At 43.0% G+C, this 22,840-nt stretch overlaps 2 protein-coding genes across 4 annotated transcripts in view; one reads left to right on the top strand and one right to left on the bottom strand.

The window, feature by feature from the left end:
• apba1b (amyloid beta (A4) precursor protein-binding, family A, member 1b) overlaps positions 1 to 15,424 on the top strand; it is a gene marked incomplete at both ends in the record, with an annotated part of 28,026 nt that extends 12,602 nt beyond the window's left edge. The window contains 8 exons of the mRNA XM_084324860.1: positions 47 to 79; positions 1,559 to 1,645; positions 4,154 to 4,354; positions 4,862 to 5,041; positions 11,106 to 11,318; positions 12,002 to 12,121; positions 13,741 to 13,881; positions 15,353 to 15,424. Coding sequence (XP_084180986.1) covers positions 47 to 79; positions 1,559 to 1,645; positions 4,154 to 4,354; positions 4,862 to 5,041; positions 11,106 to 11,318; positions 12,002 to 12,121; positions 13,741 to 13,881; positions 15,353 to 15,424 — 1,047 coding nt within the window. The remainder of the gene's footprint in view (positions 1 to 46; positions 80 to 1,558; positions 1,646 to 4,153; positions 4,355 to 4,861; positions 5,042 to 11,105; positions 11,319 to 12,001; positions 12,122 to 13,740; positions 13,882 to 15,352) is intronic.
• A 77-nt stretch (positions 15,425 to 15,501) lies between these two features.
• Positions 15,502 to 22,840, bottom strand: part of tjp2a (tight junction protein 2a (zona occludens 2)) — a 67,613-nt gene continuing 60,274 nt past the window's right edge. For all 3 annotated transcript variants that reach the window (XM_084325191.1, XM_084325192.1, XM_084325193.1), the window contains 5 exons: positions 20,620 to 20,718; positions 20,184 to 20,402; positions 18,786 to 18,863; positions 18,385 to 18,470; positions 15,502 to 18,185 (listed from right to left, as the gene is read on the bottom strand). In XM_084325191.1, the coding sequence (XP_084181317.1) occupies positions 17,996 to 18,185; positions 18,385 to 18,470; positions 18,786 to 18,863; positions 20,184 to 20,402; positions 20,620 to 20,718 (672 nt within the window). In that variant the 3' untranslated portion in view covers positions 15,502 to 17,995. The remainder of the gene's footprint in view (positions 18,186 to 18,384; positions 18,471 to 18,785; positions 18,864 to 20,183; positions 20,403 to 20,619; positions 20,719 to 22,840) is intronic.

Below are 22,840 nucleotides of genomic sequence, written 5' to 3'. Positions count from 1 at the left end.
CTTCACTCTTCCTGGAGCTCATCTCTGCTCTCTGTGTCTCCCGCAGGCTGCCCAAAAGCAGGCGAAGAACAGGAAAAAGGTAAGCTCGTTTTTAGTCGCTCTGTCGCCGTTATGTCCTCCGTGTATGCATGGAAAGTTAAAGGAACACGCTAACATTTTGGAAAATTTGCTTACCGTCTTCTACAGAGAGAGACAAGAAGATAGACAGTGATACCAGTTTCCTCTCTGTGCGTTCAGTAGAAAGCTATCTGGCTGCATGTTACTTAGCACAATGAATGGAAGCAGACATGACCGGTTAGCCTAGGCATTGTCCAACTAACACCTCTCCCGAAGGCTAACCGGTCATGTCCGCTTCCATTCATTGTGCTAAGCTAGGCTAACATGCAGCCAGATAGCTTTCTACTGAACGCACAGAGAGGAAACTGGTATCTATCTTCTTGTCTCTCTCTGGAGAAGACGATAAGCTAATTTCCCAAAGTGTTGGCGTGTTCTTTTAAACGTTGCACGTTGATGCAAAAGACCTCACGGTTATCCAAGTCAGCAGCTACAGATACGGTGTATTGTTAGTCCCAGCGCGGAAACTTAAAGGCCCAATCAGTGAGCCAAATGTCAACAAATGGGTGGCCCCACTGCCAGGAGGATAGAAAATGTAACGGTGCGTCCTAATCCTCATTATGTGAGAATTCTCAGTCCTAATTCTCACTGGTTTAAATGGTAAATGGACTGTACTTACAGTATATAGCGATTCTTATCCAAAGCGCTTTACAACTTATGTCTCACCCATTCACTCACACACTCACGGTGGAGGCAACCATGCAAGGTACCAACCTGTTCACCAGGAGCAGTTAGGGGTTAACTTCAACACGCTGCCGGGAGGAGCCTGAAATCGAACCGGGAATCCTTCTGATTACCAGACGACTGCTCTAACCTCCTGACCCACTGTCACATCACACCCCATGTTTAAAAACAATGTTGATGAAATTGCCCCCAATGAACGAGTTCCTGGGGTATGTCTTGGGGGTACTTCGTTAAAACAGCAGGAGTATTTTTAAGTTTAAAAAGATGTTTAAAAACAGGGTTCTAGAATCTTATAGTAAAATTTAACCTACAATCTTTTTTTCTTTTCTTTTTTTTCTACCATGAAACTGGTATTGCAAATGAATTTTAGATTTTTCCTATGTTGGCTTATGTTCTTTTCAGGAACGTTTTTCTTTGTTGATTGTTGATTTTTTGTTTGTTTGTTTGTTTGTTTGTTTTATCTTGCAAACTTTAACTTTTTTTGTTCTTTTCTGGATAGTTTTTTGTTGATTTTTGATTGTTGATTTATTTTTTTTGTTTGTTATATTTTGAAAACTAACTTTTTTGAATTAGTTTTTTTGAATTAGGGGTAGGTTGCTCTATAAGCCTTCGGCTTCAAACCTATCCTTTTCGTTTGTTTATTTGTGAAAATGTTCGAAAAATTATTTGTTTGTTTATTTATTTGTAAACATTCTAAATAAAATAATTCATTCATTCATTCGTTGTTGTAAAGCGCATTGTTTCCCGTGTGACCGTGCAGAGCCCTGAAGCCGAGGCGCCTTCCTCCGCCGAGGTGGATCTCTTCATGTCAACGCTGAGGATCAAAGTGCTGAACGCAGACACTCAGGTACATCACATGGACTCCTCAACGACCCGTATCCCGTCTTACTTCACCTCACCTTACTTTACCATCCCTTCCTTTACGTTATAGCATTCTATTTGTGACTAAAGTTGAATCCCAAAATGCAGGGCTTTCCCCAGGGTTTTCAAACAAGGTGGTGCTGAGGCGCAACCAGGGGGTGGTCCAGAGGGGGGGGGGGGGGGGGGGGGGGGGTTGTGGCCCCCGTCCGTCCGTCCGGGAGGCAAAATAATTGCAATAAAGAAAGCTGTCATTTCCTGCAACTTAAAAACATAATTTCAATGAAATAGCAAACAAAAGTTCCAAATAAGTTCTTTGTTGGTGGTGGCACTGCCATTGTTTTTTAGGGAAAGCCCTGCAAAATGCTTAAAGTTACAAGCAGTATAGTAGCTAAAGCCTGTTTGCACATGATCAGCATTCTGCTCTTTGCTCGCCACAAGGTACAGAGCAGTGTTTCTTTATTTATTTTATTTTATTGTTTTTCTTTTCTTTTTCTTATTTTATTCTCTAATTTATCATATTATATAACATATAACATTTAACATACTGTATATCTACATAAACGACAATGAAAAAAAACGTCCAAAACAATCAAATAAACTCCTGAGTTGACCCGCATTCGGAAATTAACAATAACAAAGTAAACATGGAGGGACTCATGAAGTTTACAGTTTATGGTTTAATTCACAAGTTGCAGTGGAGGCAAACTAATTCATAAGCAGATGATAAGATAAGATAAGATATTCCTTTATTGAAGTGCAGGCGTCATAGCAGCATGGGGGGGGGGGGGGCATGCAGTATGGGCATGGTAATAGTATAAAGACATAAATATAGGCAATAAAATTAGATCTGAATATATATATTTTATTTTATAACATTGATTCTCCCAAGGAAGGAAGTCAGTAGGGAGATCCACCTCTTCATACCATCCTTGTGTTTTTTAATTAGAGGGGAGTAATTAGTCTCAAATGAATTATACAGGGCAGAGCGGTTTTGATGTGGTGGTAAACTCCAAAACAAAGAGAGAGAATTAATTTATCCAATTTGCTTGGTTGCCTGCCCTACATCACATAAAGCTGTAATCTCATTGGCAGCGCTTTGAAAAGGTCAGCGGCAAACCGAGGTCAAAGTTCAAATAAACCACAAGGCATTAAAGTGAAAATCCACCATGAAACAGAATTCACAGCGGTCGGTATTTGTGCACATGAATAAATACATTGACCTTTGAGCGCAGTCTCGAGCGCTGCATTGTAAGGGTAGCACTGGTGCACAGTCAGGCATTACTGCTCTCTCTGTAGAGAAACATCGGCCCGGCCAAGCGTAGAGCTATTTTGCCTGGTGGTCACGTGCAGGCAGCTTATTAAATATGCTGTAAGTAGTATTTTTTTCTTAAAATAAGTGTTAAATAGCTTTACAATCCAACAGCCATCACTGAGTGTTTGGTCAGTAACATGGGTCTCACAGTCCCTCCACTCTGCAGTAAACAGAAAATAACAGAAAAACCCACTTTATACAATCAGGAGAGAGAACCCTAGATATTTGTTTGTACTTATTGCAAGAAATCTTGCCAAGCCAGATTTGCTTACTACACTGGTAGATTATTTTACTTGTTTCAAGGACACATTTGCTTGTTTTTATGTCTTATTTTTGTCAGACCATTTTCGCAGTGTGGTGTTCTCTCTCCTGATTGGATAAAGGGGGAAGTGGATACCAGAAAATAATATTTTCTGTTTACTGCAGAGCGGAGGGACTGGGAGACCCGTGTTACTGACCAGACCACAATCTATATCAGTGATGGCTGTCGGAATGTAGACCACTTTTATTTATTTTTTATCTACTTTTTCTTCCATCCCAATTTCGTATCGTCCAATTCTACCCTCCCCTGTCTCGAACGTTGTTAGACCATGCCTCCCACAAGCCGGCTGCAATGTGGACGAAGCCTTGCATCACGTGTCCCCTCCGGTACTCGAGGAGGCAGCCGTCGCATCTTTTCACCTGCACAGCGCGATCTCTCAGCGGCGGGGGTCTGCGTGGGAGGGACACGCCGCCCCCGTCGCTTCCTGATTCTGCTGCGCAGGCGCACCAACCGACCTGTAGGAGTCGCTGTCCACAACGTCCGATCCCCACCCATCAGCTTTCCCACCCCTAACACTGCCAATTGTATTAGTATGAACGACCAGCCAAGCTGATAGCAATGCGGAGAGCTGGGCTCGAACCCAGCGTCTCCTGCATTGGTGGCAAGCGCCTTGCCCACTACACCACCTAGCCGCGTAGACCACTTATTTTAACAAACAAAAAAATACCACTTACAGCATCTTTAACAGAAAGAAATGTCTCCAAACCTCAGAGGAATTTATGGTGGAGTTGCATGGTCTTTGAAGACCACCCCGTCGTACAGTAACAGACGTAGGCGACCCGTAGGTAGAGCAGGAACTCTCGCCACTCACTCCCACCACGTGAACGTCCTCATCACACCGGGAAACTGTCTCCGAACAGGAGTCCATGATGGACCTTCCTCTGAGGACCATCTCCTACATAGCCGACATCGGCAACATGGTGGTGCTGATGGCCAGGGGGAAGATGGTGCGCTCCCGCAGCGCTCAGGACAGCCTGGACCAGGCCGGTGAGCACGCCGCCACGGCCCGAGACGACCGGCGGCAGTACAGGATGGTCTGCCACGTCTTCGAGTCAGAAGATGTAGGTCTCTGTGTGTGGTGTGTGTGTGTGTGTGTGTGTGTGTGTGCGTGTGTGTGTGTGTGTGTGTGTGTGTGTGTGTGTGTGTGTGTGTGTGTGTGCGTGTGGCTGTGTGCGCACACCTGTGTCTGTGTGTCTGATCGAAATAATCCAGTCTCAGTGTTTACCGAGTGTGTCTTTTTGATATGGAAATGAGGATTTCAAATTAACCGTAATGTAATTTGAATATCCTTGTTAGCCAAGATGTGATATGAATGTCCCACCGTCTCTCTCTCCCTCCCCCTCTCTATCTCTCCCCTCCCTCTCCCCCCTCTCTCTCTCTATATATCTATCTTTCTCTGTCTTACGGTCTTTCACTTTCCTTTCCCCCTTTCTCTATCTCCTTTCCTCCATTCTGTCTCCCACCAATTCTCAATCTCTCTCTCTCTCTCCCCCCTCTCTCTCTCTCTCTCTCTCTCTCTCTCTCTCTCTCTCTCTCTCTCTCTCTCTCCCTCCCATATCTCTTCCCAGGCCCAGCTGATAGCCCAGTCTATAGGCCAGGCCTTCAGCGTGGCCTACCAGGAGTTCCTGCGGGCCAACGGTATTGATCCTGAGGATCTGAGTCAGAGAGAGTACAGCGACCTGCTCAACACTCAGGACATGTACAACGACGACCTCATCCACTTCTCCAAGTCGGAGAACTGCAGAGATGTAAGTACTCCAGCAGGGGGCGGCAAAGTGGCACAGAGGTTACACTGGGTGTGTTTACATACATGCATGTCCATATTATTATTTGGGATACTTGAGTATTACATCTATAATAGCAGGGTATATAGCTCCAATTTCATGGTAATACTTAATATTAATACTTGATATTCAGCTTATTCATGTGTGTGTGCATATTGGTAATCAGGATGTGAAAATGCATATAAACACTATCCTGTCAAACCAGCATCGCTACCATCCGGCATATTAACTCTTTCAGTGCCACTCACGAGATGTCTCTGGTTTTTTTATAGGTGGTTGCGTGCCACTCACGAGATTTCTCGGAATTATTATACATTTTTTTTTTTGCGATCTGAAAAATTATTGCATCACCCGAGCCTACCCGAGTATAGCCGAGCTGCGCCGGTGATCACTGTGGAAAAAAGCGCCCCCTGTCGTCTCCCAGATGACATAAGTGATTTTGGAATGGACTCAATGAAAATGAATGGGGAAAAAAATCCGGTACTCCACATTTTCCAGTTCACTGATCCAGCCGGGGTTACCACAGTTCATTCTGGAGCCTCAGATCCCCGCGGATCATGGAGATCAAGTTTCAAGTTTCAAGTTTCTTTAATAGTTGTCATACAGAAGTACAGAATACTTTCATACAAAATGCTTCTTACTGTTACGCTCCAGAGACTGTGCTAGACAAGATAGTATCAAATAACATAGTATAGCATGTAATTTAGAAGTAGGAAATGAGGTCACAGTGTTCAGTATAGACATATGTACAATGTTCGATGCAGAATAGACGTAACTGAGTTACCATATAATATACAATACTATGCAGTGTACTAATGTACAGTACTATATAGTGCAAAGCAGAAATGGGATGAGGTACAATTTAGGTACAATTTACAGTAAGGTGTACGAGTTGTAGTGCAATCCTTCATCAATAAATATAAAGTGTGGGGAGTGGGTGCTACAGTGTGTTTGTTTAAAGTGAGTGTGTGCTATAAAGTGTGTGGAGTGGGTGCTACAGTGTGTTTGTTTAAAGTGAGTGTGTGCGTGTGGATGTGTGTGCTATGTGCGTTTGATGGTTGTTGTTGTGTAGTGTTCATTGTTCGTTTAGCAGCCTGATGGCCTGGGGATAGAAGCTTCTTCTGAGTCTTTCTGTGCTCGCCTTGAGACTCCGGTATCGCTTGCCTGACCGCAGCAGTTCAAAGAGGCAGTTGTTCGGGTGACTGGAGTCTTTAATGATTCTCTTAGCCTTGCCCCTGCAACGCTTGTTGTAAATGTTCTGGAGGGTGGGGAGCCCCCCTCCAATTGTGCGTTCGGCTGAACGTGTCACTCTTTGTAGTCTGCTTCGGTCTTGTGCAGTGCTATTCCCAAACCAGGAGGTGATGTTGCCAGTCAGGATGCTCTCTATTGTACATGAGTAGAAGTTCTTAAGGATCTTCTGACTGACTTGGAACTTCCTTAGGCGCCTGAGGAAGTAGAGGCGTTGTCGTGCCTTCTTCACAACACTGTCAATGTGTGTGGTCCATGTCAAGTCCTCGGATATGTAGGCTCCGAGGTACTTAAAGCTGTTGACTCTCTCAACCGGTGCCCCGTCGATGCTGAGGGGGCTGTAGTCCTTGACCCCCGACCTCCTGAAGTCCACAATCATCTCCTTTGTTTTGCTGACGTTCAGGGAGAGGCTGTTTTCCTGGCACCATCCCGCCAGGACCTTGACCTCTTCCAGGTAGGCCCTCTCGTCGTTGGCAGAGATCAGGCCCACCACCACTGTGTCGTCAGCAAATTTGATGATTGTATTGCTACTCCGCTGAGCCACACAGTCGTGTGTGTACAGGGAGTAGAGGAGGGGACTCAGAACACAGCCCTGGGGGGCCCCTATGTTGAGGGTGATGGATGAGGAGGTGCAGTTGCCTGCTCTCACCACCTGGGGTCTGCCCGTCAGGAAGTCCAAGACCCACTGGCAGAGGTCATAGTTCAAGCCCAGGTCCCTGAGCTTGGCTATGAGTATGGAGGGGACTATGGTATTGAATGCCGAGCTGTAGTCGATGAATAGCATTCTCACATAGTTCCCCTGCCTCTTGTCCAGGTGTGATGCTGCTGTGTGCAGCACATGGGCTATGGCGTCCTCCGTGGACCTGTTGGGGCGGTATGCAAATTGCAGGGGGTCCATGTTGATGGGGAGGGAGGAGCAGATGTAGCCCTTTACTAGCTTCTCAAAGCACTTCATGGCTATGGAGGTGAGAGCTACAGGGCGGTAGTCGTTGAGGCAAGCAGGCTTGGATTTTTTGGGTACAGGGATAATAGTGGACTTCTTCAGGCAGGTGGGGATGACAGCCTGTTCTAAGGACAGGTTAAATATGTCAGTGAATACCGGGGCCAGTTGGTCGGCACAGACTTTTAGGACGCGGCCGGGGATGCCGTCCGGACCTGCTGCCTTCCTGATATTCACTTTTTTAAAGGTCCGCCTCACCTCATGCTCTATTACCCTGAACACTGAGTCTCCATCAGCAGCAGACCCCCCCCCCCCCCCCCCCATTGCCGTGGCTTGTGGGCTGGTGTTGTTATTACCAGCATCAAACCTCGCATAGAAGGTATTGAGGTCATTTGCTAAGGAGATGTCACTGTTCAGTTTGAGGGAGGCGCCTTTGTAGTCTGTCATCGTTTTGAGCCCCTGCCACATAGCTCTAGAGTCAGCCTGTTCAAACTGGAGTTCAATTTTATCCCTCTAGCGCCGTTTGGCCTCTGTCACTGTCCTCCTTAAGTTGTATCGCGCCACCTTGTGGTCATTCATGTTGCCTGCCACTAGGCCGTCGTTGTATGCTTTGGTGCGCGCTCTCAGAGCTTCACGGACGGATTTGTCTACCCAGGGTTTTTGATTTGGGTAAACTCTCATTGTGGTAGTGGGGATTGTTTCTTCCACCAAAGTACGAACATAGTCCAGCACTGTCTCCGTGTAGACATTAATGTTATCTGTGTCGCGGAACACGCTCCAGTCAAACAGTCAAACGCAGCCTGGACTCGAGCGTCTCCTCTGACGTCAAATCCCATTTCTGCACCTCTCGCGAGACTACAGGAGTGCTTTTGATTCTCTGTTTGTACTTTGGTGAAAGGAAAATGGCCGCGTGATCCGACTTACCAAAGCCACTAGCAGAATGTGTATCACTAGGTAATGTAGAAGGTATTAGAAGGTGGTATGAGAAGGTATTAGAAGGTGGTATGAAGGTATTAGAAGTTGGTATGAGAAGGTATTAGTAGGTGTAGGTGGTATGAGAAGGTATGAGAAGGTGGTATGAGAAGGTATTAGAAGGTGGTATGAGAAGGTATTAGTAGGTGGTATGAAGGTATTAGAAGTTGGTATGAGAAGGTATTAGTAGGTGTAGGTGGTATGAGAAGGTATGAGAAGGTGGTATGAGAAGGTATTAGAAGGTGGTATGAGAAGGTATTAGTAGGTGGTATGAGAAGGTATGAGAAGGTGGTATGAGAAGGTATTAGTAGGTGTAATGAGAAGGTATTAGAAGGTATTAGAAGGTGGTATGAGAAGGTATTAGAAGGTGGTATGAGAAGGTATTAGTAGGTGTAATGAGAAGGTATTAGAAGGTGGTATGAGAAGGTATTAGTAGGTGGTATGAGAAGGTGGTATGAGAAGGTATTAGAAGGTTGTATGAGAAGGTATGAGAAGGTGGTATTAGTAGGTGTAATGGTATGAGAAGGTAATGCACTACCTAAGAAGAACTTGACTTGAAAATGCATAAGATTGCACTTTTTTCTTACCCTGCCTTTTGAATGTGTCCTTATTGTTTTCACTAATGCAAAAAAAAGTTTTAATTATTGTTTACTACTACTAGTACTAGTAATTTAGCTGTTGTGAAGTTATATATGTTACACATATAGCCCTCGCCCTGTTATCTTTATCAAAACTGTTACCAACTGTAATACAAACAGTTCAGTTTGTCAGGTACATGCAACACAGATTACATGATAAAAATGATTGAAGTGAGATGAACAGTTCTTTTTAAATGTGTGATCTAAAGATAAACAAAGGGTTTTAAAAGTGTTATATTTATCTTATCTTATAGTACCAGAGAGAAGCTGAGGAGAATCAACCAGCAACAAAAGCTAAATTTGTTTAAAAAAAAAAAAAAAAAAAAAAAAATATATATATAATATTTTTTTTTTTTGATATCGAAATGGTATCGAAGTATCGATACTTTTCAAGGTATCGTATCGAAGTCGAAATTCCAGTATCGTGACAACACTAGCCTGGAGCGTCTCCTCTGACGTCAAATCCCATTTCTGCACCTCTCGCGAGACTACAGGAGTGCTTTTGATTCTCTGTTTGTACTTTGGTGAAAGGAAAATGGCCGCGTGATCCGACTTACCAAAGCCACTAGCAGAATGAGCCTTGTAGCCACCCTTGAATTGCGTGTAACAGTGATCTAGGATGTTACCGCCTCTGGTGTTACAAGTCACATGCTGATAGAAGTCAGGTAAGACCTTTCTCAGATTGGCGCTTGGATTCTATTTACCTCATCGTGGAGTCTGGAGAGCGCGACACTATTGCTGGCTTGCGGTGGAATATACACTCCGACCAGGACGATCGCCGTTAACTCCCTCGGGAGGAAGAAAGGACGACACTTGATGGTTATATATTCCAGGTCTGGGCAGCAGTGGTTCGATAATTCCTTCACGTTAGCTGGATCGCTCCAATTGTTGTTAAACATGAAGGCGATACCTCCTCCACGCTGTTTGCCGGACTCTGCTGATCTGTCCTTGCGGTGGATGAAGAAGTGATCGGCCGGTTGTATGGCGTGATCTGGGGTTTCTGGCGACAGCCACGTTTCAATGAAGCGATCTACAGTGTCGCGTTGGATCATACACGTATCGATTTTTTCGAATGGTGATCAGGAATTGGAATATACCAGTTGGATACCATCTGATGTCAGGTAAGGACTCTATGTTATCAGTGGTAGGATAATCGGAGTAAGTTTGATGAAGTTATAAGCTGTTTTGTGAAATGTCTTCTTTCGGTTTCACTGTAAAAGTCTGTGAGGAAATCAACGGAGCGATTATCAGTGCGCAGCCGTAATGTGCTTGCGTGCACGTATAATATTGATCATCTAGCGTTTATTTGAAAACGATTCATAAAAAGGCCGACGAATATCAACGTTGTGGAATATTCCACTAAAAGACGATTTTCATAGAATGCTCCAGAATGAGCTGTTTTTTTATATCAAAACGGGGGCTTTTCTAAATGCTCTGAAACGGAAACGACGCGATAAAAAAACAATCTGCCTTCACAGCACTGACTGGAAAATAGTCTTTGATAATGCGATGGGCAGATTAGACACATAGCCATAATTTAAAACATAGATTAGGCGATATTAACGTTAACATTGGCGCCGTTGGTGGCATTCAAGCGGTAAAACGGAAAACCAGGCGTGGCACTGAAAGAGTTAATGTGCATGTCCACATTTGAGCTTTTACGCCATTAACCCTTTCACTACCACACTACAAAGGGTTAACGCAACTGCTTATGCTGTAATCTTGACCAGGACTCCCTGGAAGAAGAGATCTTGTATCTCAATGGGACCGCCCTGGATAAATAAAGGATAAATAAAAATTTTATAAATGGGGAAATTTACACAAGGAATTTGTTTTAGAATGAATTATTACCTTTAGAATGTATTATATCTAATGTGTCACTTTACAAAACTGGGACTTGATTATAATAATAATATAATAATAAACTTTATTTGTATAGCACTTTTCATACAGAAATTGCAGTTCAAAGTGCTTCACAGCAGTAAAAAATACAGGCATAAGCGAGCATAAAAAAGATAGAGAGGTAGCAAGGTAAGGTAAATCACAGTGTTTCACATTAGGATCTAACATCCCAATAGGCCTCTCTGTTTACGGTTTCCTTCAGTTTAAAAATAGGCAGTAATACAAATTATAAAATAGAATAGACCGAGTAAAAAAGTGCGGTTTGATTCAGTTTAAAAATAGGCAGTAATAAAAAGAATCCATCTAAATTGTATCCGCTCTGTTGCAGGTTTACATAGAGAAGCAGAAAGGAGAGATGATCGGCGTGGTCATCGTGGAGTCCGGCTGGGGCTCCATCCTGCCCACCGTCATCATCGCTAGCATGATGCATGCTGGGCCGGCAGAGAAGTCTGCTCGTCTCAACATCGGAGACCAGATCATGACCATCAACGGCACCAGCTTGGTGGGGCTGCCTCTCAACACCTGTCAGAGTATTATCAAGGTGGGCTGCCAGTTCCTCTATTGGGTTGCTGTCATCCCCATACGTCAATAATATTTGTCCTATTCTCTCTTATTGTTCTCCAAAAATCTGTATATATATGTACCAAGTAGGGATGTCCGATATTGGCATTAAAATGTGATATCGGAAATTATCGGTATCAGTTTTCAAAAAAGATAAAATATTCTTTATTTTTTTAACATTTTAACCTTTATTTACCCAGGCAAGCAAGTAAGAACAAATTCTGATTTGATTTATTGTCAAAAGTATGCATAATGTTGTGTTAATTCCACGACAAGAGATATGTAATGTTAATTACCTGAAATTATTCCGTTTTTGGGGGGGGGGGACCCTGCATATATCGGTTGGTATCGGTTGATATCGGTATCGGAAATTAAGAGTTGGACAATATCGGTATATCGGTATCGGTAAAAAAGCCAATATCGAGCATCCCTAGTACCAAGCCTTTGGAAGTTACATCCTACTGACTAGTGAAGAAGTGAGTACACTTCACTCTTAGCTGCCAGTTGTACCCTTCCTGCTAACTTGTTGTACATAACTTGTAAGTCACTTTGGATAAAAGTCAGCTAAATGACTAAATGTAAATGTATGTATGTATATATATATAAGCTCTCTAATAGTAAGTCAATATATGTCCATATGAGCTTCCTCTCTGTGTCCCTCAGGGTCTAAAATCACAGTCACGGATCAAGATGAACATCGTCAGGTGTCCTCCCGTCACCATGGTGCTTATTCGCAGGCCAGACCTCCGATACCAGCTGGGCTTCAGTGTACAGAATGGCATTGTGGGTATCTCAGGGCAATAACATTTGGTAATATTATACAGTCTGTAACTATGCTCGGCAAACTTTCCTCTTAAGATCGGTCGTGCCGTGTCTAGGAATCACATGACCACACACCTCACTTTGACTTATGTGCCAATCCGGTCACAGACCAACACTCCTACTTAAAGATGCTTTTGAGCATCAAACACGTCATTCCCTGTATTCTAGTGTACATTTATGCACACATTTGTGCTTTTTTCTGCATCAATTTATGGTGGAAATGCCTTTATTTATGTAGAGGAAAAGACAACATTCAGGTATCCAGGCTGACACAAATATAATGGAATATAGTGTAGTAAGGCTCTTGACACTTGACACAATCAAATTCAGAAACCCTGAAAGTAAGAAAGTGAAGTGTATTGGACTAAACAAGCTAGCTAGCTACTTACATTGCCTACTACACTGGTTGCATTACCTTGCAGCACAAGGCTAGCCAGAAGCCACTCACTGAACACGAGTGAGAGGCACGTCTGCAAGGTTGAGATGGTATGGTCCTGTAGGGGTGTCTGAAATTGTTGGTTAATATATAGTTACAGGTAAGAAGGATATATAAATGTTTTGTTTTGGGGGTTGTCTTTCATATTAGCTATATTCTTTGAAGGGGACACATTTACTGTCCCCTGCAACCCCTCTAAATCTATGCCTAATGACTGTATGTATCAAGCTTCAGAGAATAAGAGTACTATAGGATCACTGGTCACAATGCCTAATGCAGGGTAGGGTTGGGTACCGTTCACATTTGAACCGATACCGGTACCTGTGAATCAATACCGGTACCCGACGGTACCTTTTTTCGGTACTTTAGTGTCTAAAAATGTAATCTACCTACCTCAGTTGTAAAAAATGTGTCCAAACTTCAAATTATTTATTATCATTAATATTTATTTAGAACAATTTGTTAATATATATATAATATTGCAGCGAGAGCGTTGTCTGCATCTAGCTTTGTAAAGTGTAACCACACGTGCGACCGTTTTCGGCTTGCCATTGCCCCGACTGCTTTGTTGTATCAAGTCAAATCCTAGGTAAGCGTGTATTGTGCGCGTGAACGTTGACGTGAGGCACACTTCATAGGTTTCGTTTAATTAAATTTTTTTTACTACTGAAATGTGGCACCGGTGGATCTCACGTGAATCAGTACTTGGTAGTACCGATGTGATTCGGTCGGTACCCTTAAAAGTACCGGATTCGGTACCCAACCCTAATGCAGAGTGACCATCGCTCCATCCAGCTAAACCTTAATGAATCCAAAATGAAAGAAGAGATTTCCGTTCACTTAGATCTACGCAGTTTCATTACATTTTTAGCTTTCTGCCTACCATACCATGACCTAGAAACCGTTTTCAGATTAGTACTCTCGTTTTGAAGATTAGTACTCTCTACAGTCTACACATACAGGTCCAGATCCCAGCAACTATCTCAGTAATTATATACTTAAAAGAGGAAAATGTATGGTCCTATATCAGCTCCTACAAGGCCTATGGCCTCTAGTCATCTCCGTCCTTTATTGTTATTATTATTTATTTTACATATTGCTCATGTGTCTTTTTTTTTTGCCGTCTCCTGTCTCCCGTGTACAGATCTGCAGCCTGATGCGGGGGGGCATCGCCGAGAGAGGAGGGGTCCGCGTCGGTCACCGCATCATCGAGATCAACAGCCAGAGCGTGGTCGCCACGCCTCATGAGAAGATCGTTCACATCCTGTCTAACGCCGTGGGGGAGGTATGAGAACCACTACATTTAACTGAAATAAAAGTCATCTTTTAGTCTTAAAAAAAAAGGAAGAATAATACATAAGAGAGGAGAACAGACGTTCTAGGGACTTTCTCTTTACAGTCCTAGTTAAAGGTGCTATAAGTGGTATGTTGTTATTAAAATAAGTGGTCAAGATGTTAAAATAATAGTTCTACATTCCGACAGTGTTTGGTCAGTAACATGGGTCTCCCAGTGCCTCCGCTCTGCAGTGACCACTTTATCCGATCAGTAGAGAGAACTCCACACTGCAAAAATGGTCTGACAAAAATAAGAAATAAAAACAAATATGTGCTTGAAACAAGTAAAATAATCTGCCAGCAAATTTGGCTTGGCAAGATTTCTTGAAATAAGTAAAAATATCTAGGGTTCTCGCTCCTGATTGGGTAAAGGGATACCATAAACTGTATTTTCTGTTTACTGCAGAGCAGGAGGGACTGGGAGACGAGACACTCTATATCAGTGATGGCTGTTTGGAATGTAGTAGTGCCATTTAAACAAATAAATACCACTTCTCAGCACCTTTAAGAAACATACAAGCAATCAAAAAACCCAATTAGGAATTCCCAACTGCTGTCAAGTGGAATTTGATTCATATTGAATATACAGTAATAAGAGATGTTTCGTTATTTAAGGAAACATTTTCCCAAATGGAATTCAATGAAAGTGGAATTTTATTCATATTGAATGTACGGTAATAATAAGAGACTGACTTACAAACTTACAAAGTATGATTGTACTATACAAGTCAGGGTACCTTGTGTATACCATTTACTTTACTTACTCATAGTATATATTCACATTCTAATTCTTATTGCCCATATTTATTGTAATGTATAATATAACTGGATAGGGCATGCATACCCCCAATCTGCACCTTTGATTACACTGTTTAATTTCTCATATTCAGAGTTAATTATAGTTTATCCTTTATTCTTATCTTTATTATAATTGTATTGCCTATATTTATGTCTTTATTACCCTGCCCATACCCGTACCTCCCCTCCCCCCTCATGCTGCTATGACACCCACATTTTCCCAAGCGGATCAATAAAGGAATATCTTATCTTATCTCATTAAGGAAACGTTTCCCCAAGGAGTCCCCCGACCTCCTGCCGCGTTAACCTCTTGTTTACCTCTCCTCCTGCCGCATTAACCTCTTGTTTACCTCTCCTCCTGCTGTGTTAACCTCTTGTTTACCTCTCCTCCTGCTGTGTTAACCTCTTGTTTACCTCTCCTCCTGCCGCATTAACCTCTTGTTTACCTCTCCTCCTGCCGCATTAACCTCTTGTTTACCTCTCCTCCTGCCGCGTTAACCTCTTGTTTACCTCTCCTCCTGCCGCGTTAACCTCTTGTTTACCTCTCTCCTGCTGCGTTAACCTCTTGTTTACCGCTCTCCTCCTGCTGCGTTAACCTCTTGTTTACCTCTCTCCTCCCCCAGATCCACATGAAGACGATGCCTGCAGCCATGTATCGCCTCCTGACGGCACAAGAGCAGCCCGTCTACATCTGACACGCCACACACGCTTATCACACGCATCCCTTTATTTATTAGCCATTTGTCTCATTGTTACTCATCACGTTCTCTTTGTACCTCGTTTGATATCACGTGTATTTCGGTTGATCTCATCGGCACTGACTCGCCTTAATCTGTACAGTATCGGTCATATGAAGCTGTAGGATTACGTCGACAGCGGCATCGCGGAAAAGCGAAGTGGACACAGATTAATTCACCAGGCAGTGTTATGTGAAATGTTTTATATATAACCAAAGACAACTGTGAATTTAATGTGCATATTTAGGTGGCATTATATAGAGAGTAAAGATTTACTTTGGTTTAAAATAGATATATGAATTGAATGTACTTTACGGATTATGGACCTAAAATATGGCCTCTCTTGGGACTGGGACGACCTGAACAGCCTAGCTGTAAGAATGCATGTAAGAATCCGCTAACAGAACTCTGAAGCAAAATTGCAACAACGATGTCTCGTAGAAAGCTGGTTGCTTTTAATCCAGAGGGTTTGGGGTCAAATATATTCCATTGTCGTCGATTCGGGAAGTGAATTAACTCCCAAATCAAAAGACAATTTTTTTTAACTCATAGATTTTACATTAACACAATGAAAGCTGCATTTTCCTGAATCAATGTATTCAAGAAATGTAGTTACTCTCCGACCCCGATTCCCTGGCATTCTCACAGAGAGAGAGAGAAGCTATTCCATGTTATGCGCCTGGTGACAATAAACTCCGAGCCCACCCTGGTTGAGGCTAAATAAGAACGACTGACTCAATTACTTACTTGTGTCTCTCTTGTCACCACATTCATTGATCCAAGACTAATGTAAAAAGTTTACAAATTATTCATTTCAATTTTAAAAATGTTTTCTTTTTAAAGGGATCAAAACCCCCAACAATCACAATAATTGATTTTGGCAGTTAGGAAATCACAAATAAAAAGAAAATCATATACCAAACAAACATTTTGGAGCAAAGCAACTGACTGGGATGTAATCATTGCATTCCGCGATACTCTCTTGTACAAAAACACTTTACTATTATGCCATAAAAAAAGATATACGCCATAAAAATGTGATTGTCTCAGGTTGTTACGCGGCCGATGCAGAGAAGTGACTTGGTTCTGCTATGTTGCCCATCACCTCTTTGAGAGCCAAGTGCTGACAGTTAAAGAGTTGTTGTAGTGAACTGTCATCAAGAATTTAAAGGCACTTAAATGTGCTGCTTCCCAGCCAACAGGACATACAGATACCAAGGAAACTATAAAAGAAGGAAGGGTCAGTACGTCACTGTGTAGCGTGTGCCACGCACATCGGTGCCAAGTGTGGAAACGTTCAGTTCGGCTGACATTGAGTTGAATGGGATCAGCCATCTCCTCGTTTATGACCCGTCATTTAAACAGGTTATTACTAGGGATGCTCGATATTGGCTTTTTTACCGATACCGATATACCGATATTGTCCAACTCTTAATTTCCGATACCGATATCAACCGATACCGATATATGCAGGGTTTCCCCCCCCAAAAACTTAATAATTTCAGGTAATTAACTTTACATATCTCTTGTTGTGGAATTAACACAACATTATGCATACTTTTGACAATAAATAAAATCAGAATTTGTTCTTACTTGCTTGCCTGGGTAAATAAAGATTCCAGAAATGTAAAAAAGAAATATATATATATTTTTTGAAAACCGATATTTTCCGATATCACATTTTAATGCCGATATCGGCCGATAATATCAGTAGGCCGATAATATCGGACATCCCTAGTTATTACCTTGGGTGTCAGAATCATCTGCAATGTGTTGTATTGTTAACTAGCCAACGTTTGATATATTGGTTGTTGTGCATTTCCTCAGATAGCTGGTATATTTAGAATTGTAATACTGGCTTCACTAGAACTGGCACCAAGCAGAGCATAGAAGGCTGATATTCTGACGTGATGACCCTTCCTTCTTTTATAGTTTCCTTGACAGATACATACCGACACGACATACAATAAAAAATGCTCAGGTATACAATAAATCAGACATTATTTAACATACAAATAAAAAAAAAAGGACAAAAACTTAAAAGACGGCACTAATAGATTACAAAGCAGCTTCTGAAAACACGGTGAAGTTTGTGCCATTGTTTGTTTGTATCCTAAATGTAACAAAAAAATTCTTCATACTTAAAAAATATACACACACACACATACCGAAACATTGGGTTCATAAAAAGATGGGACAACACCATCGACCATGTTCACACGGCGACCATTTTTCTCTTGGTTGAGATTAATTTCCACTCTGTTCAGGTTGGAAAGGAATCCCAACCGGAGCATAACATAAGAGCAAAAACGGCCACCGTGTGAACATGATGAATTAAAAACGGTTCAAGGATGAAAGTCAAGAGGTCACATAATTGGACGTGGGGGAAGGCAACAAGTAGTATCTATCTGCCTGCTGTCAATAGGTGGCGCAAGAGAACACGACGGAACAAAGACTGAACAAAGACCACAGCTTGACTGAGCAGAGTGCCAATCCCAGGACGCAACTGGTTGACTGGGCACCCTAACTTCACAACTCAGTGTCTTTGTATTTCTGTGGGTTGAAGTAACCTCGCTTGGTTTGGTCGGCCAGCTGTTTGCGGTACTCCTCTTCATCGTCATCACCACCACCTCCACCACTACTACTGCCACGGTAGGCCCTGGACTCAGAGTATGGTGGCCTGGAAGACGGGGCCTGGGGCTCTGGGTTAGAGCTAGACCTTCACAGACACACACACACAGAGACACACACAGAGACACACACACACACATTATTGTTAGAGGCATTCAGTATCACTTTAGAGTGGACTCTCAGTCTCTGGATATGACCGATATTGAACACAATGTTTTAACTAACGTGAATAAAAATGGTCCTGATTTGCATGTGGTGGTCACACAAGACAAGGTTAATCCACTTACCCTATTGGTTGAGGGCGGTTGAGGTTGGGCTTTGGTGGTTTCACCGGGATGGCATAGATATCTGGGTGCTTCTGGGCGATTTCCAGCTACACAGAGAACAGGAAAGACCCCGTCATGTCAAAGCTAAGGCAACAGAATGCATTTTGTATTTTCGCGGATGCGATGTGGGGCAGCTTTGAATGTAGACTGAAGTAGCTCGTAGGAGCGGCAAACCTTCTCAATTATTTATCCAATACTACCTCTAGAATGATAGGAGTAACAGGATGAGAGCTAATGAAAGTGGATCATTAGATCATTAGCACCATTTAAAACCACTATTTGCCACCATAGGAGGTTCTGGTACTGCTAGTAGTTCTGGTACTGCTAGTGGTTCTGGTACTGCTAGTGGTTCTGGTACTAACCCGTGCATTTTCTGCCTCCTGCAGCTCCAGCATCCTCTGGGCTCTGGCCAGGTGGTCCATCTTCTCAAATGCCTTCACCTTAGAAACAATACATTAACGATTATTAATCATCAATCACTCTAAATGTATTAATAATAACTACTACATCCATATGGCACAGCGCACACAGAAATTCACAAAATAACAGTCAAAATTTACAAATGATTATGCTTATCAAGTAATGGGGAAAAAATAAACGAACAATAAAACTCATGAGAAATGACAGGTGATTGTGGGAGGGGAAACGACAGATACTTTCGTATTACAAATATATACTCAATTAATTACCTGTTTACCCTATTTCAGATTGAAGGTTGAAGCAAGCAAGTGAAGAAAAGAATCAGAAAATGTAAATAAAAAAATGATCTCAATACAATAAAACTTTTCAAAAACAAAAATGTTGAGAGGGGAAAGGAGAACATAGAGAGAGAAACAAGCTGGCCTTTTATTTTTTAAAGGAACATGTTTATTGACAAAGTATCCAGGATAGGGGTTAGGGACTTTTAAGCAAGTAGCTAAATCAAATGACATTTCAAATCAAATGCACATGTTTTATTATTTGTTCTAAATTTGTACTTTGTTTCAATTATTAATAATTAATTGCATTTATATAGCGCTTTTCTAGACACTCAAAGCGCTTTACAATGTAGGGTGGAAATTGCCTCCTTCACCACCACTGGTAGCACCCAAGGCTCAATGGCTGCCATACACTGGCACCTGGCACACATCACACTACATTACACAATGGCTGAACGGCTCAGGAGACAGGGATTGATATCAGTCAATTAAGGGGAAGCGATGATTAGGTGGCCTTGATGTCAGAGACCTGATTGGGAATTTGGCCAGGAACGTCAGAGAACCCCCTACTCTGAGAACACTGTGTAGAATAAAGGTTGGATATAAAAACTCAAAACATTCTGCAGGTCCGCACGATCAGTCTCTAATTCATCGTCAATGTATCAGCCCCACTATACAGGTGCAGCTCAATAAATTAGAATATTGTGGAAAAGTTCATTTATTTCAGTGATTAAATTCAAAAAGCGAAACTCATAGATTATAGATTCATTACACACAAAGTGAAATATTTCAAGCCTTTTCTTTTTGATGAGTATGGCTTACAGCTCATGAAAACTCCAAATTGAGTATCTCAGAAATTGTTTATATTACATAAGACCAATCAAAATAAATAAAAAAAATTTATATAGAAATGTCAGCCTACTGAAAAGTATGTTCACTCAGTACTTAGTTGGGGCTCCTTTTGCACAAATTACTGCATCAATGCGGCAAAATAAATGGGACTTTTCCACGATATTCAAATTTATTGAGCTGCACCTGTATATATATCCTTCTACCAATTACCTTGCCCATGAAGGAGCGGCTGGCTGGGTCCTCCTGGTCCCCCTGGTCCCCCTGGCCGTGGTCCTCAGACGACTGGCTGTGTCGAGGGCCGAAGGAGGGCTTGAGGGCCACGGGGGGCGGGGCGGGCTTGCCTGCCGCGGGGGCGTCGCTGCTGATGGTGCTGCTGGAGTGCGAGTCGTAGCCCCCCCGCGCGGATTCATGACGACTCTGAGCGCGCACCTGTCAGCGGGAACAGAAGAGCCTATTGAGGTCATGCGGTGTGGCGACGGTTTATTCAGAGAGATTTTCAGAACGGAAGAATCGAGTCCGATTCTGGTGTTCCGTTTGTTGTTATGATGAAAATATTGGCTGAATGGATAATGAACAGAGATGATAATAATGGTTATTAGTTTGATTGGAAGTCTTTGGAGGGAGGGAGGGGGGAGGGGGGTCTCACCTTTGGGGGTTCAGGGACGAAGGAAGGGGGTGGACTGGGGTCTCTGGGGTTAAGCACCTCTTTGCTCCTCATACGAACCGGGGGTTCAGGTTTGGATTTCTACATGAATGGAAATGGAATGTGAGGAAGGATACAACATGAGTTATGATGAACAGACGGTAGTGATGTGAGGAAGGATACAACATGAGTTATGATGAACAGACGGTAGTGATGTGAGGAGGGACACGACATGAGTTATGATGAACAGACAGTAGTGATGTGAGGAGGGACACGACATGAGTTATGATGAACAGACAGTAGTGATGTGAGGAGGGACACGACATGAGTTATGATGAACAGACAGACGGTAGTGATGTGAGGAGGAGGGACACAACATGAGTTATGATGAACAGACAGACGGTAGTGATGTGAGGAGGAGGGACACAACATGAGTTATGATGAACAGACAGTAGTGATGTGAGGAGGAGGGACACAACATGAGTTATGATGATGAACAGACAGACGGTAGTGATGTGAGGAGGAGGGACACAACGTGAGTTATGATGAACAGACGGTAGTGATGTGAGGAGGAGGGACACAACATGAGTTATGATGAACAGACAGACGGTAGTGATGTGAGGAGGAGGGACACGACATGAGTTATGATGAACAGACAGACGGTAGTGATGTGAGGAGGGACACGACGTGAGTTATGATGAACAGACAGACAGTAGTGATGTGAGGAGGAGGGACACGACGTGAGTTATGATGAACAGACAGACAGTAGTGATGTGAGGAGGAGGGACACGACGTGAGTTATGATGAACAGACGGTAGTGATGTGAGGAGGGACATGACATGAGTTATGATGAACAGACAGACGGTAGTGATGTGAGGAGGAGGGACACGACGTGAGTTATGATGAACAGACAGTAGTGATGTGAGGAGGAGGGACACGACGTGAGTTATGATGAACAGACAGACGGTAGTGATGTGAGGAGGAGGGACACGACGTGAGTTATGATGAACAGACAGTAGTGATGTGAGGAAGGATACAACATGAGTTATGATGAACAGACGGTAGTGATGGCCGTGAGTAAATGGTAAATGGTGCTTTTATCCAAAGCGCGTTACAACCCATTCACTCACACACACTGACGGCAGAGGCAACCATGCAAGGTGCCAACCTGCTCATCGGGAACAGTTAGGGGTTAAGGGGTCTTGCTCAAGGACACTTCGAAATGCTGCCCCGGGAGGAGAGGGAATCGACCCTGGAATCCAGAGGACTGCTCTGCCTCCTACCACTGTCGCCCCTGTAATCGATTCGACTGAACTTCGAGTGGGTTTTGAGGGAACTCGGTTTTTATTTATTTAATTTGGATACCACTAAGTACGTCCACCAAAAGTGCTTGTTTTTTTTGCCACCGGGTCAGAAATCTCACGCTGAAATCCTGCAAGGCGTGATTTTCAGGAAGACAACACTGGAAGCTGTGGAGCATGGACAGTATGCTTAACGTTGCCACGGAAGGTTTGTTGCCTGCTTAGCGTTATCTAAAAGAAAATATAGTGGTTCCCGTTTGTGCATTTCCAAATTGTGCCAACAACATGTCGCCCACTTTGCGTAGCGTTCATAGACTGTAGATGCGGACGCGCTGAAGACACTGTTTTTAAGAAACACTGAGCGGAGAGACCTGCTGCAGACAGAGTGGAGGTAATGTAATCATTACAAATGGTAACCGACTATACGCATCAAGCATCGGGTATATTGCTGTGCATTGTTATTGCTGCTGCCATGCTCTTTAAGATGTGTTGTAACAATAGCCCTACTTGAGGACCACTCGAGTAATCCATGAGAGTACTTCATCTGGGGAAACATTACTCGAGCCCATCCCTATGGCAACAACAAGTCTAAATAAATTACCGGTAACAACACATGTTGAGAGTGACTAGGACATGTGGTGAGTGACTAGGAAATGCCCTCAAGGAGCCAGACTTCAACACGACAGCGACAGTTCAGTTCAGGGTGATGTTGACCGTTTCAAAGAAGAGAGATGAACCACACTGGAGGGAATAAGCACCTTTGGTCAACTTCATTAGAAATGTTCCATTGTCTAATCCATGTTCTCAATGCAGTAGAAAAGCATGGTCTGGCTTCTTTCAAATCAGGCTCCTGGAATATAATGCATGCTCCATTGGTTCAGTGCACAAAGTCTATTAAAGCGGCAATAACCCGGGCGGTCAGG

The sequence above is a fragment of the Notolepis coatsorum genome (assembly GCF_963971535.1).
Source record: "Notolepis coatsorum genome assembly, chromosome: 11".
NCBI lineage: Eukaryota > Metazoa > Chordata > Actinopteri > Aulopiformes > Paralepididae > Notolepis > Notolepis coatsorum.
Note: the sequence above shows the minus strand (reverse complement) of the source record. Positions and strands in the feature narration are given on the sequence as shown.